Consider the following 14,773-nt stretch of genomic DNA (forward strand, 5'->3'; position numbering starts at 1 on the left):
CTTGGCAAAGAAGGGGAATCTTTCACGGATGTTCACTTTAGACCATTTTTAGGGTATTTTAATGCAGTGTTCGTAGCAATTAAACCAGCATTTCTAAATTATTATTTAAACTGATGATTGAATGTAGATGTCCCAGCTTGAGGATATGATCTCTGTAGCACTACCAGCAATTCAGCTGTGATTCAGGAGGTGGGACTGGATATCCCCACTACGGCTCCCTTCCAACCATCATGCAGTGGGATGGATCAGTTTCTCCTTAGAGATTCTTTCCTTCATGGATACGGCTGCCAGTCAGGACAGAAAGGAATGTGAGGCCATTCAATCTGAACAAGTGAAATAGTTCAGTTGACTTACAATTTGATCTTTATATTCTGGTGCTTTTTCTGACCATCACCCTATGCAATGCTATTATTCCAGGAGAGTCGGATCTATGCAGTAGCCAAGTCTGGCATGAGACTGTCGGAGGTGGCCCTCAGGACTGACACTCCCAGCCGGAGTAAGTTTGAGATAAGATCCTTCCAGAGAGAGAGCTTAGGCTGAGGTTGTAAGACATTAGCCTCTGGCTGTTCATCTTTTCTCCTTTTCTTTCCTGTTTTCAAATCAGATCTCATCTTGGCTGTCAGCCAGGTTGAGGAAGTTATCTGGGCCTAGATGGATATGCCTACACTGCAGCTTAGAGCGAGCCTCCCAGTCCAGGTCCACATATTTGTGCTAAGCAGTGTTTGATTTAGTGCACTAAAAATAACTATGTAGATGTTGTTCGGGCTCTCGAGCCTGGGGGAGTGAGTGAGAGGTGCAATGTCAAACAATGTTGACACTGCTATTTTTAGCATGCTAGCATGAACCATGCTAGCATGAGTCTGTGGACCTGGGCTAGGAGGCTTGCCCTCAGTTGCAGCACAGAAATACCCTGAAGGACCAGTCCTTGGTTTTTTTTTGCCTCTATGTTAAGTAACTTTGGGGTGGGGGAGAGCCATTTACCTCCTTCCACACTTGTGACAAGACACTTCTCTGCATACCCTGCTGTTGCCTGCCTGCCTGCCTGTGATCTGCTCTCAAGCTGTGGTGACCCCACCATCACCATCCACCTATTTCTAAGATCCCACAACCTTTAGTGACCTACCAAAATGGCACAGGAAGCTAGGCATGGAACCTTTCAAAATGAAGATGGGGAAGGCAGTTAGGGAATTAAATATTTGACATGGTCCTCTGGCACTGACTTCTTTTGGCATAGTGCTCTGTCTGGCATCTCTGTGGTATGTGTGTGAACCTCAGTAAGTTGACCCTATGTAGCTACAGGAATTGAATAGATCTAAGCCTAGCCCTGGGCCCACAAAGTGGGGAGCAATGGAATACCTTTCTTGTGTGCTCTTTTAGTAAGATGGCCAAACAGTCTCACCCTAGGTCAGTTAAGTCATGGTTGGTCATGCACTTCTCCACCAGAATGCTAAAATCTCCTGGTTCTGCCTCTCACTATGTGGTTCACTGTGCCTGGCTGCCATCACTCTGGGAGGAATGCAAGGGTGGTTGAGGTGTCCTGCAGGCACATTGGAAGAGGAAGTGCAGTCACCTTCGAGAACTTTCCAAAATTAGTAACCCTCACAACCTTTGCAAGATCAAGTCTTCCAGATGTATCTCCTTCTCACTAGTTCGTCTTGTTGAGGTTTCCAATTCCTACATTGTGCTTCACATCTACTTCCCTCCATTAAAACCTGCTGTTTTTTCACCAGTCTTTGTTCTTTCTCTAAATTTTCTAGTTTCGAATTTTCCATCATATTCAGCTTCTGGGCCATTCACTTGCCTTATCTACAGAAATGTCACTGTTCCAGTCTACACCACGCTGAAGGGGGTAAGAGATTACTTCACCTTTTGTGTTAAGAAAAAAATGGGGAGGATTGCCACCATCTTGAGAGTAGCAAAGGACAACACTGAGCAGACAAGGGCTTGAGAATGCCAGGGAGCCCTGCAGACTGGCAGGCTGCAGTGGAGTAGCAGATGCCACATACACACACACGTGAAAGTAATAGATATATTTAAAACTATTTTATCTTTGCCAAACTGAGGGCAATATTGGCAACTAGCTAAGTCCCTGAATACATCATCAAATTTGCATAAAGTGAAATTTACAAAGGTTCAGTCCACTGAAGCTACAGATCCCCATTCAATGGGGATGGAACCCTGGTATATGTTTGAGACCAGGCAGTTCGTTGGAAGCTTCAGGAAGATGGGTATGGTGGAGACTAGTGAGGTCTTGAAGGATGGAGGGTGAATGAGAATGAAATAGAACAGAGGTTTTCAAACTGGGGGTCGGGACCCTCAGGGTGTCACGAGGTTATTACATGGGGGGGGGGGTCTCAAGCTGTCAACCTCCACCTCAAATCCCGCTTTGCCTCCAACATTTATAATGGTGTTCAATATATAAAAAAGCTTTTTTAATTTATAACGGGGGTTGCACTCAGAGGCTTGTTATGTGAAAGGGGTCACCAATTAAAAAGTTTGAGAGCCACTGAAATAGAAGATGGATTTTGGGAGCCCAAGGGGAAAGATTGGGTTTGTGGAGCCCTAAGAAGACAGAATCTGGGGAGACTCAGGAATATGGGACCTGGAGGGGAACATGGCCTGGTGAGTCCCTGGAGAAAGAGGAATGAGACTTGAAAACCTCAGCATGATGGTGAGTGGGGTGAGAGGGCCTGGGTAGCTTTGAAGAAATGAGACTGGCCCTGTTCTGTTTATTCTGTCTCTTTATGAACTGTAGCATGTGTCTGTATTGGAGATTTTCCTTCCTCGCATTCTGATCTTGAAGGCTTGTTTTCCAGAAAGCCACCCAGATCAGCAACGTTCCTTTCTTAGATGAGTCCTCAGGCTCCGATGATGACTGCAGCTCCCATGCCAGCTTCAGGACTTCCAATGGTGGATCTGAGATCAGAAAGACTAGCATTCCAGGCAGCCCTCGTGCTGTGAAACGAGGTAAGGTGAACCCAGTAAGTTGGGGAGAGCAGACAGACTTGGGCTGCCAACCATTGCTCAGTAGAAACCAGTCTTCTAGAACAGTTCTTAGTCTACAGTGGAACTCTGACACCAGGACCAGTCTGGGGATCTCTCTATTTGATTGTTACAGCCAAATGATTGTGACACATAGATCCTTGGAATCATGAGCTTTTCACATTATTTGTATGCTAAAAGAAAAACCTTTTTCTTTCCAGGCCATCTGTTGGGTATGCTAGTGCCAACTCATGTCAATCAACTTCTTGTTGGCCCCTGTTAGCTCTGTCACAAGCTGGTAAATTCTGCACCAGAAGCCAAATGGCACTTAAAAAGGTGCACAATTCTTTCCTGCCTTTGGATCATCATATAAATTGCATCCTGATCAGTATAAGTGAAGGTGAAAAACATGAGAATGAGAACTGGATCCAGTCTAACTTTCCAAAAAGCAGCACTGTCATTGCGAGTGGCGAACAATAAACCTAAATTCTATATATATGGTTTAAAATTGTCTTTTCTCATGCTGTATGTGGTTTTAAATGGTCTCTTCTCGTGCTGTACTGACTAATGTGTTTGGGTGCCACTGGAATCTAGAGGCAGAAGGATAACAGAAAGTGAAGTTATACCATTAGTAACAGATGATTAGAGTTCTCCTTTAGTTCAAGTGGTAGAGGCTTGTGGTTTGACAGCAGGGGTTCTTGAACTCTATTAGTTAAAATTCTCATGTGTGGTTTGGTTAGTGAGTATTGCCTGTGTTTAGGCAGCCCTGAATTCATTACATTATAGAATTCCTTCCCATTCTCATGTTTACAGAAGAATGGGTCCACAGGCCTGGGTGGTGGGGTTTGGATGTCCAAGATTTGGAACAATATCTGATTGGTTTGCTCACCATGAGCCAGGTAGCTTTGAGGTTGAACTGGAGGCTTTTTCAGACAGCGCAGGCTCAGGGTTCAAGTTACAGATCTCACACAGATACTGAGCACATAGGATTCCCATTGTCTCTTAATTCCTGGCAGGTGTGTCTATGTCCTCACTGAGCTCAGAGAGTGATTATGCCATCCCTCCTGATGCCTACTCCCTGGATGGTGACTATTCAGAGCCAGAGCACAAGCTGCAGCGGACATCTTCCTATTCCACTGATGGTGGAGTCTGCAGTGTAAGTTTTGTACCCCCCTGGACATCAGTTCTGGGTTATGGACACAACACTGACCCTGAAAGGGGAGTGGCAAAGCTACAGTATGAAGGATCTGCCATGCCAAACCAGACTGTTGATCCAGCTTGTCTCTGGCATTAGCCACTGCCTGACACCCCCATAATGTACTTGGCCAACTGCGTAGTGCTGAGGACTGGGAATATAGTCCTTCCTGACCCCGGGGCCATCAGCATGAAGTTTGATTATCCACACCAGTTTTCTGCACATCTCACTCTTCTTTAGGTCCTGGTTGTGACCTCACTCATTGGTATAGAAACAAAAAGTTCTTAATTTGGAAACATGGGAGGCATTTTGATCTAGTGATTAGAGCAACAGAACGGGAGTCACAAGACCCACGTTTTATTGCCGACTCGGCCATTGATTGATTGTGTGATATCAAGCGAGTTGCTTAACCGCTCTGTGCCTCAGTTTCCTCCTCTATAAAATGGGAGTAAAGATAATTGCACATCTCTGTAAATGAAAAGTGTTCCATAAATACCCCGTGTTATTTTATCATCGCTGGTATGGGCTTGCTTCTGCAAGCACAGCTACAGCGTGCTACATCAACAAGAATGCTCTTTTGCAGCCACAACGTTACTCTTGCCTAGCAGCAAGGTAAGACAAAGGGTGAACCACATAGCTCAGTGGCATGAGATGTATTTTGTTTAACCTCCCATCTCCTCACCTCAGCCACAAATTATAGACTTCACGTGTTATTCAGGAGGCCACGCTGGATGATCATAGTGGCCTTAAAAATCAATTAATTTCTCATGTGAATCCATTATTTACCTACCCCTCCACCCATTTTTTTACTCCCTTATTCTTGAAAGTAAAGGAGTATACATGCAAGAGGCTTGAGACTTACTGCTGCCTAGAGCTTACGCTTACTTCATTTATGTTTGAAGAGTACTTAGCATGTTGTATGGGAAAATAATAATTTTCAGTGATTCAGGCAAGCGTGAAAGCATAACCAGTCCTGCCTTCCAATATCTTCTTCATTGCCCCACACATCCACCGTAGTACGTACACATGCATGAGCAGTAGTAGATTCTAAAATTTATGCAGTGATGTGGGCCCTGACATCTGGCAATCTGAGCTGGAGAGAAGATGGGAGATGCTGGAGATCTGGCAGATGGCAGCCCTTGGTGTGGGCACTTCTCAGTTGTTTTCATCTTGGGCTCAGGATAATCTACCTATCCTTTATCCTCTAGGAGCCCATGGAGAAATCAGGCTATTTGCTGAAAATGGGCAGCCAGGTGAAGACATGGAAGAGACGTTGGTTTGTTCTGAGAAATGGACAAATCATGTACTACAAGTCTCCAGTGAGTAAGAAGCAAACACACCAGTGCCAGACACAGGGGAAAGGCCGCTTGAAGTCTGAGTTAGTTTCATTGACCAGTGAAAGGTGCCACATGGATAGTCCTGGCAACTGAAATCCTCTGTTTATTCACATAACAGAGACTACATGGGCAGCTGCAGTCAGGCCTGTGCTTCCATTTAGGCAGTCGCCTAGGGCGCCAGGATTTGAGGGGGCGGCAACTGGCAGAAGGAGGTCCTTCCACGCTCCGGGTCTTCAGTGGTAATTCTGCAGCGGGTTCTTCACTTGCTCTGGGACCCACCGCCGAAGTGCCCTGAAGACCGGGAGCACGGAAGGACCCCCCCACCGCAGAATTGCTGCCAATGACTGGGAGCGCGGAAGGACCCCCGCCAAGGCCGCCAAAAACCCTGGCGCCGCTCCTGGCTGCGGTGCAGACTTGCCCCCCACCACCCTGCCAATGTGCCTCAACCCTGACTCTGGGGTACAACCCCAAGGATGAGGAGAGTCTCCATTCAGTCATTAGTTTCTCTGTTCAGACAGAGGGGCCGTGTGTAGTGGTGGTTTTTGTGAAGTAACAATGTATCCACTAGGAACTGGCTTGAAACTTGTTGACTGGCAACACACAGACCACTGAAAGCAAAAAAAAAAAAAAAAAAAAAGTGTTTATCCTCACATTGATCTTACTGTAATATGAAAGCAAATGCAAAAATAAATGCTAGTGCAACATTAAGTACATGCAGGTAGGCACTCAGATGTGAAGAAGTGAGAAAATTAGGACTGACCACAGACTATTAACCCTTCCAATATGTACAAACATATGATTCAGTGTTTTAACTGCATGGTCCCATACTGTTTCTCAAATAATACAATAGCATACCATTTTTTTCCACCTAGTGGTATGTGATCATTTAAAGAGTACTACAGTATATACACACAAGGGGCTGTATTGTGTTGCCAGTTTAATTTTCATATGTCCTGAGTTTTAAGTGCTTAACTGTGTAACATTAACATTTTCTTTCATATGATTTCTTTGGAATGTAGGCATTGCCAAATCAGCAAACAGGATCTTCTAGTCCAGTATCCTCGCTACAAAAGTGGCCAACATGAGATGTGTCACAGGGTGGGGTGTATGTGTGTACGCAAGAAATTCTACAGTGGACAGTTATCCCCTCATAGGGGATATTTCTTCCTCGCTCACATCAGTTTGTGGCTGGCTTATGACCTGAAATATGAGTGGGTTTTAATCTTTTTTTTTTTAATCCTACCTATGGTAATTTAAAATGTTTTCATTATCCATAAACCCTCATTCTTTTAAAAATCTTACAAACTTTTGACATTTCTGCTATTTAATGGCAGTGAGTTCCACAGATGCATTGGGTAAAAAAATAGGTTTCCATTTTTCAATTTTAAATTTGTTAGTGTAAAAAAGTTAATGTAAAAAGAGCTATTCAAAGAAGTGTAAACAGGAGCACCCAATTCACCATCATCATATCATTCATTCTCTTATTTACATCTGTTCTCTAAACAATTGCAGTCTTTTTATTTTCTCCTCACACAGAAGCCTACCTAGGCCCCTAATAATTTGTGTTACTCATCTCTGACCTGTCCTCACATTTCTGGCAATAGAGTGACTAGAGCTAAATGAATTATTCCAAGTGAGGGTACACAATTGAACTCTGTAATGGCATTACAATACTTTCAGTATTCTTTTCTGTTCCTTTCCTTATGCATCTTTTTTTTCTTTTTGACAACCACTACACATTGAGCAAATGTTCTCTCTTTTATCCACTATTTTGTGAAGCTGTTCAAAAAGCTAGGAAAATTGGATCTCTCTTCCTTTACAGCAGCGATGCTAATTACTCTCTAACATATCACACTTTTCGAAGTGTTAATAAGTCTGTTTTTTAAATATTGTTTCAACAATTTTTTCTGGTACTCAAGTAAGTCTTACTCCCTTGTAATTCCCAGACCTATTCCTAGTGCCTTTGTTAAGATAGATACAATATTTCCTATCCTCCAGTCCTCCATCAAAGAACTTATTTTGATGAGAGATTACATAACTTTATTAGCAGCTCACCCAGTTGATTCTTAAATTTCTTCAGAACTCTTGAATCAATCCCATCTGCACCGAATGACTTGTTCTTAAATTTATCACTTTATTCCAGCACCTCATCTTAAACACATCAAAAGAGTAGGTCTGAGGAATGTCCTCTGCAGAAAGGAAATTACTTAGCTTCTCTGCAATGTCCTTATTCTCCTTAAATGTTCTTTTTACTCTCTGGTAGTCTTATCAGGTTCAACAGTTCCCTCACAGGCTTTCTACTTCTATTTAAAAAAGTCATTATTTGTTCTTGTGTTTTTGGCTATTTACTCTTCAATTCCCACTTTGCACTCCTAATTTCTATCTTATATTTTACTTACCATTATTTCATTTTCTTTTCTATAGACTTAACTTGGGCTGGGTTTCCATTTTCTGAAGGATACCCATTTGGCTCAAATAACATCTGCTTTAAAGGTAAAAAAAGGAAAAGGAAATCCAGTTTTATGACTAAGAAGCACCAGCCAGTCAAGGTTAACTGGTGCCCATCAATATTACTACTAAAGTATGCACTTATACACCAGTCAGCCAAAGGGCAATTAATTTGTTAGTCTTGCATGGATTTCCATACCTCTGTAAGAATGTACCCTTGAAAGTGCACAGTATAAGAAATCCTAAAGATGGCATAAAGGCCAGCCCTGCAGACCACTCATTGATTCACTTTTGGTAATCCTCCTGTGGGCTTCCTAGTGGAAACGATCACACAAAAGGAAATTAAGAATTAGTCTCTCATCAGCTAGTAGCTGCTCTGCTACTGATAGCTGCTCACTGGGGAAGAAAAATAGTTCAACTCTGGTGGAACTGTTCAAAAAAAATATGGGAGTTGTTATGGACAATTTAATGCACCAGTTATGTACCCAGCAAAACAGACAGTCATTTATTCAATATTCAGAAAAAGTACATTCACCTGCCAAACCAACCAAACAAAAAAAAAAAGCACACCTTTCCAATTTTTTTGAATATTAACGTCTGATAGACTTACCTGGTCTGTTAAATGCATGTAATCAGAGATTTCACTCAAAAAATGTTTTTAAAAGCCAAAACAAAACATTAAAAAAACATGTAATGGATAGTGTGAAGATGCTCACTCTGTAACCTGTTAACACCCTGTTAAAAAGAGAGATCTGATTGCTATTACCGTATAATGTTTCTCTAAACAAAAGTTCACTGTTGTAATGATTGTTGTATCTGACATTTAGAGATTTCTAAAATCTGTTAAAACTTCCTAAACAGAGAAATAGTTTTAAATAAAAAGCATCCTGCTCTTCCTGCATCTTCTGCACATTCCTGATTAGCATAGTGTGGGGATATCTCATATTGGTGGTGCCTGTGGGCATGGGTGTGCTGTACTTCTGTCCCTGGAAGCTAAGTTCTCATTAGCCTGGTGGAGGAGGCCCTTCTCAGTCTGTCCCTAGGGTGGCAGCCACATGTTGCCTAAGGTGCATCCAGGTATGATGTCTCATACTCCATACTTCTAGCTGGTGGGTAAAGCTAGTGCTGATCCTTTTGAGAATGTTGTCTTTCTCTCCACAGAGCGATGTTATCCGCAAGCCTCAGGGGCAGGTTGAGCTGAATTCTTCTTGCCAGATCATTCGGGGTGAAGGGTCCCAGACATTTCAGGTGAGAACTGCCTTTTGACCTTGCACATAACCACGTGCTCAAGGATGTAAACAGAGCTGAGTGGGAGAGGAGTTACTTCAGTCTGGATGGTGTACTTGGTCATGACAGATGTGTATTGACTTTCCTGGCTTTTATTTGCCTTGTGTTTCAGTTTGGGGAGGCAGTCAGTTTTGTATAAAAATGAGCAAAGGTCCAAAATGCAACCTAAAGCTCAAACCCAGCTTTCTGATGTTTAAAGAAGTTCAGATAACTTTTTCCCCTCTGCATTTCCCTCTGTGCAGCCAGCACCTTCTTAAGAAAGGTTGAGCCTTTGTGAGAGAGACTGTCATTGTGCTGCTTCTGGCCCAACGAAAAGCAGTGGTACCAGGAATCTTCTTGGTGAGATCATTCTCATAAGCTTTGGAGAAACATCTACAATTTTGGGTGCATCTCGAAACTGAGTCTCCAAACCATTTGAAATTGGCCCATCACTAGCCCTACTTGTCCTAGGGCAAGGCATCAATGCCAGAGGACTTCTTTGTAAAGGAGATGAGATATTAAAGCCTCCCTTGCATTCTGAGTGGGACTGGCATAGAGTGAGCTCCCTTCTGCCCTTCTCGCACTGAAGTTAATTGAGAGTTAATGATAATATCTTGTATTCATGGAACAGCTTTCCTCTTAAAGGACTCCAAAGCACTTTGGAAGCTATTGAGGGCAGAGGGCAAAAATTGGCTATAAATACGGATTTATAAATAAAGAAATAGACAGTACTTCACCCACCATTAAAATGCAACCACCTCTATAGTGACATATAGCAGCTACTTAATAGACCTCAGCAACATTGCAGAACAAGAGAGGAAATGAAGAAGAATCTAGTATCCAGCAAAAATATTGGGGGAATTTACAGATGTAGCATGTAACTATTTGAATTTGAATTTGGCCAAGGACATAGGGGTTAACTACTCTTATAAAAATACCATATGACCATACAACTCAACATCTGAAGGAGAAATCACATGTGATCAGACTGACATTTCCCTGTCTCTGTTCCCTCCAGCTCATCACTGAAAAGAGGACCTACTTCCTGACAGCAGACTCTCCCAACATCCTGGAAGAATGGATCCGTGTTCTGCAGAGCGTTCTCAAGGTGCAGGTGACCAGCTCTGCTGCTGTCCCTCAGAATGATGCCAAACCCACTGTGAAAGGCTGGCTCACCAAGGTAGGTGGCTCTACTCCAGTCAGTCTCCCTCCACACCCAATGGCCTCACAGACAACAGCCCTCTGGGTTTATATACCGAGGGCCTGCAAGAAGTGTGTGTTTTAATTCTCCCTGGAAACATGGGGTTTACAGAGAGGCAGAGGTGGATTCGTGAAGTTCAAAGGATCAGGGAAAGAAGATATGATAATTATATACATTGAAGAATGGAATAGAGCACCCTATCAGGACACATTGACCCTCTCCAATAGTACAGTGCAAGAACAATGCAAAATATTTTACAGCAATTAAAGTAAATGCTTTTATAATGTCACATGTAATTAACGAATGGAATTTGCTGCTGAAAAATATCAAGAAAATTATCTAGGAAGCTTTCTAATGGATTGGACACTTATTCATATAAGAATAGCATGAGCAGTTATGTTAGTCAGGATACACTTCCAGGCACTATGGATTCTCATTCTTCAGGACAAAAAATGATCACTACTTGGAGTCAGGAAAGAATTTTTTATTCTCCCCATAGAACAGTGTTGCATAAGATGCATTGTGGGGCTCCTTCATGCTGCACTGGCCAATGTCCAAGTGAAGACTAAAGTCTGGTTGGTCTGTAGTTTGCTCAGGGCTGTGGCTATCAACCTTTCCAGACTACTGCACCCCTTTCAGAAGTCTGATTTGTCGTGTGTACCCCCAAGTTTCATCTCACTTAAAAAATACTTGCTTACAAAATCAGATATAAAAATACAGAAGGTCACAGCACATTATTACTGAAAAATTGTTTACTTTTTCATTTTTACCATATAATATTAATATTTTACTAACATTTCAGTGTATATATAGAGCAGTATAAACAAGTCATTGTCTGCATGAACTTTTAGTTTGTACTGACTTTGCTAGTGCTTTTTATTTAGCCTGTTGTAAAACTAGGCAAATATCAAGATGAGTTGATGTACCCTCTGGAAGACCTCTGCATACCCCTAGGAGTACATGTACCCTTGGTTGAGAACCATAGGAGATAGGTCACCAGACTACATGGGCCATTGGTCTGTTCCTGTGTAACAGGGAAAAGGTCACTAGACTAGATAGTCCATTGGTCTGCTTTGGTATGTTGAATATTTTTCATTACTTAAATATTTTTATTTATGTATTTTGTATATTGCATTTCAAAACACAATAACAACAGGTAAAATTCTCAAAAGGATCTCAGGTATGTGTACACTGGAAAGAAAAACCCATGGCACCAAGTCTTGGAGCCCGGGTCAGTTGACTGGGGCTTAGGCTGCAGAGCTAAAAACAGCAGACCCTCCCACCTCTCTGGGTTTCAGAGCCCAGGCTCCAGCTTGAGAAGTACATCTACCCTGATATTTTTAGCCTTGCAGCCCAAGCCCAAGTCATTTGATCTGGGCTCAGACTCAGTGCCACACATTTTTCTGTGCAGTCTAGACATACCCTCAATTACTCAGGCTCCTACATTCCATTTTCAAATGGCTAAGGTGCTTTTGAAAATGTTTCCCTGCATCTTTGCCGGGATCACAAATGAAAGATCGTTTACACTAGCTCAGAATAACAAGTGTAGAGAACCTTTCAACAACAGATTCAAATGGAAAGAAAAAATCCTCAAAACTACTGCTGGCAATGCAGTAGGATCCAGTCCCTAGGTTAAAATCTTTCATTCCTTTGTCGTTCTGTAGGTGAAACATGGTCACTCTAAGTTGGTTTGGTGCGCACTGATTGGGAAAACCTTTTACTACTATCGAAATAATGAGGACAAGGTACTTTGTGTTCCTTCTGCTGTCTCATGTAGTTTCTGTCTTCCTTTACCTACTCTCCTTTCTTACTCCAACAATCCCATCCTCTCCCTCACTTCAGCCCCAACTAGTAACTCCCACTCTGCAAAAATGTCTACACCTCCTACTAGAAATACAAATACATTAATAGTCTTTAAAAATACCAAAGACACGTAACTAACGAAGTATGTTCCTGCTGTCTCCCAGATCACTCCTCTTGTCTCTCTCTCACTTCTTTGTCTTTGTGCCTGCAAGTCCTACCCCTGCTCAGGGAATGTCAAGCTCCTGTTCTGGGCTCAGCTTCCCACAGCCCTCCTCTAAGCCTTGCTGCAAGAGAGCTTCCTGGAGCATTCCACTCACCCAGGCCTCCCTACCCATGTGAGTCCTACCCCTGCCCCTGGGACTCACCCTCCAGCATCCACTCTCATGTTTCAGGCTCAGCTTCCCTTAATCAGGCTGGTTCTTCCACTTGTTCCTAAGGCCTCTGTACAAATTCTCTTGTAACTCAGCAGGGGCTCTGCCCACCTCTGCCCAAACCTCATCAACAACATTCTTCACCTTTTGCTCTTCCCATGGGGTGTCTGTACAGCTCTCCTCTGCTTCTCCTGGGGGCTCTCTTCTTCTCCTCAGGCAGCTCTCACCTGCCCTTCTCTGAATCTCACCCTGCTATCACACAGTTCTCACGTGTGCTGCCCTTTCCCTACAGCCCAGGTGTCTTCACATAAAGCCAATTAGGAGGCAGCTGATGAGTCCCATGTGCACTGGATCCTGCTCCTTAAAGGGTCCAGTCACCCAGAGCAGGGCCGGCTTTAGAAAGTGCTTGGCCCAATTCGAACATTTTCAGCGGGGCCCTGGCAGGGATAACTTTAAAAAAAAAAGTGGAAAAAAAAGCCTTTCATTTCTTTCATGTATTATTTACTTTCCATAACTATATAAATAATAAAATTATATATTATGTACATTGCATCATATATGCTGTTGATTGGTTATTAATGACTGCCTTTTCACATGTGTGCGTCCCAGCTGCTCCCTGCCCCCCTCATTGAAGCAGATGTGCAGGGTTACTGTCCTGCAACTGCAGGGCAGCAGTGGACATGGGGCTGGTTGGAGACAGGGCAGAGGCTGACTGGAGGTAGGGTCTGACTGCAGGCAGGGCAAGGGGTGCGGGGCTGGTTGGAGATAGGGTGTGTATGGGGCGGGCTGGCTTCAGGCAGGGCCGCAGGAGGATGCAGCAGGGGTTGGCAGGGCTGGAGACAGAGGAGTGTGAGTCTGGCTGGCTTCAGGCAGGGGGGTGCAGCAGGGGTTGGCTGGAGCAGGGCTGGCTCCAGGCCCCAGCGCACCAAGCACGTGCTTGAGGTGGCATGCCGCGGGGGGTGCTCTGCCGGTTGCAGGGAGGGCAGCAGGCGGCTCCGGTGGACCTCCCGCAGGCGTGCCTGTGGAGGGTCCGCTGGTCCCGTGGCTCCGGTGGAGCATCTGCAGGCACACCTGTGGGAGGTCCACTACGGCTCCGGTGGAGCATTCGCAGGCACACCTGCGGGAGGTCCACTGGAGCTGCGGGACCGGCGAGCAGGAGAGCACTCCCCGTGGCATGCCGCCGTGCTTGGGGCGGCAAAATGGCTAGAGCCGGTCCTGGCTGGAGGCAGGGCAGGGTGTGCAGGGCTGGTGCGGACAGCAGTGTGTGTGGGGCTGGCTGGCTTTGGACAGGGCCACAGAGGTGTGTGGCAGTGATTGACTGGAGACACGGCAGGGGGGTTGACAGGGACTGGCTGTGGGCACGGGGTGCAGAGCTGGCTGCAGGCAGGTGGAGCGGGGCTGGCGTGGGCAGGGCTGAGGGTGCAGCAGAGGCAGCTGGAGCCCCAGCCCTTTAAATAGCCCCCAAGCTCCCTGCTATCCCAGGGCTTTGGGGGCTATTTAAAGGGCCAGGGGCTCCCCAGCTTCTATCCCGCCCTGGACCTTTTAAATAGCCGCAGGAGCCCTGGGGAATGCATGGGGGTGGCGGGGCTCCGGTGGCTATTTAAAGGAGCAGGGTGGCAGAGGCAGGTGGAGCGCTGGCCCTTTAAATAGCCCCTGGAGCCCCTCACTACCCCAGGGCTCTGGAGGCTATTTAAAGGGCCCGGAGCTCCAGCCGGGAGAGCGGGGCTTGCCGCGCTTCGGCTGGGGCTCCAGCCAGGAGAGCGGGGCCGCGGGGCTTGCCGCGCTCCAGCCGGAGCTCCAGCTGGGAGAGCCGGACTTGCCGCACTCCGGCCGGAGCTCCAGCCGGGAGAGCAGGGCCATGGGGCTTGCGCGCTCCGGCCGGAGCGCCAGCCGGGAGAGCGGGGCTTGCCGCGCTCCCACCTGCGCTTCGCTCAAGGGAGCAGGACCACGGAAGACCCCAGAGCAGATCACAGCCAGGGACCCGGGGTAAGTTTACAAAAAAAAAAAAGTGTCTAAGGTGCGGGGCCCGATTCCTGGGAATCGGGCGAATCGGCCTAAAGCTGGCCCTGACCCAGAGATAAAAGCCCTAATTCCTGACTGGGAATCTAGTGCTAGTACAATACAATAATAATAATGGGAGAAGGATTGGGGCTATAGTTTGTAAAGTACT

At 45.2% G+C, this 14,773-nt stretch overlaps 1 protein-coding gene across 5 annotated transcripts in view; it reads left to right on the forward strand.

The window, feature by feature from the left end:
* PLEKHH1 (pleckstrin homology, MyTH4 and FERM domain containing H1) overlaps positions 1-14,773 on the forward strand; it is a 92,212-nt gene that overhangs the window by 44,102 nt on the left and 33,337 nt on the right. For 4 of the 5 annotated variants that reach the window (XM_030559760.1, XM_030559759.1, XM_030559756.1 and 1 more), the window contains 8 exons: positions 418-496; positions 1,758-1,849; positions 2,817-2,967; positions 3,999-4,138; positions 5,386-5,496; positions 9,124-9,210; positions 10,247-10,408; positions 12,094-12,174. In XM_030559760.1, the coding sequence (XP_030415620.1) occupies positions 418-496; positions 1,758-1,849; positions 2,817-2,967; positions 3,999-4,138; positions 5,386-5,496; positions 9,124-9,210; positions 10,247-10,408; positions 12,094-12,174 (903 nt within the window). The remainder of the gene's footprint in view (positions 1-417; positions 497-1,757; positions 1,850-2,816; positions 2,968-3,998; positions 4,139-5,385; positions 5,497-9,123; positions 9,211-10,246; positions 10,409-12,093; positions 12,175-14,773) is intronic. The other variant, XM_030559758.1, reaches the window with a different exon arrangement.

Source organism: Gopherus evgoodei, chromosome 4, assembly GCF_007399415.2.
Source record: "Gopherus evgoodei ecotype Sinaloan lineage chromosome 4, rGopEvg1_v1.p, whole genome shotgun sequence".
In the NCBI taxonomy this organism is placed as follows: domain Eukaryota; kingdom Metazoa; phylum Chordata; order Testudines; family Testudinidae; genus Gopherus; species Gopherus evgoodei.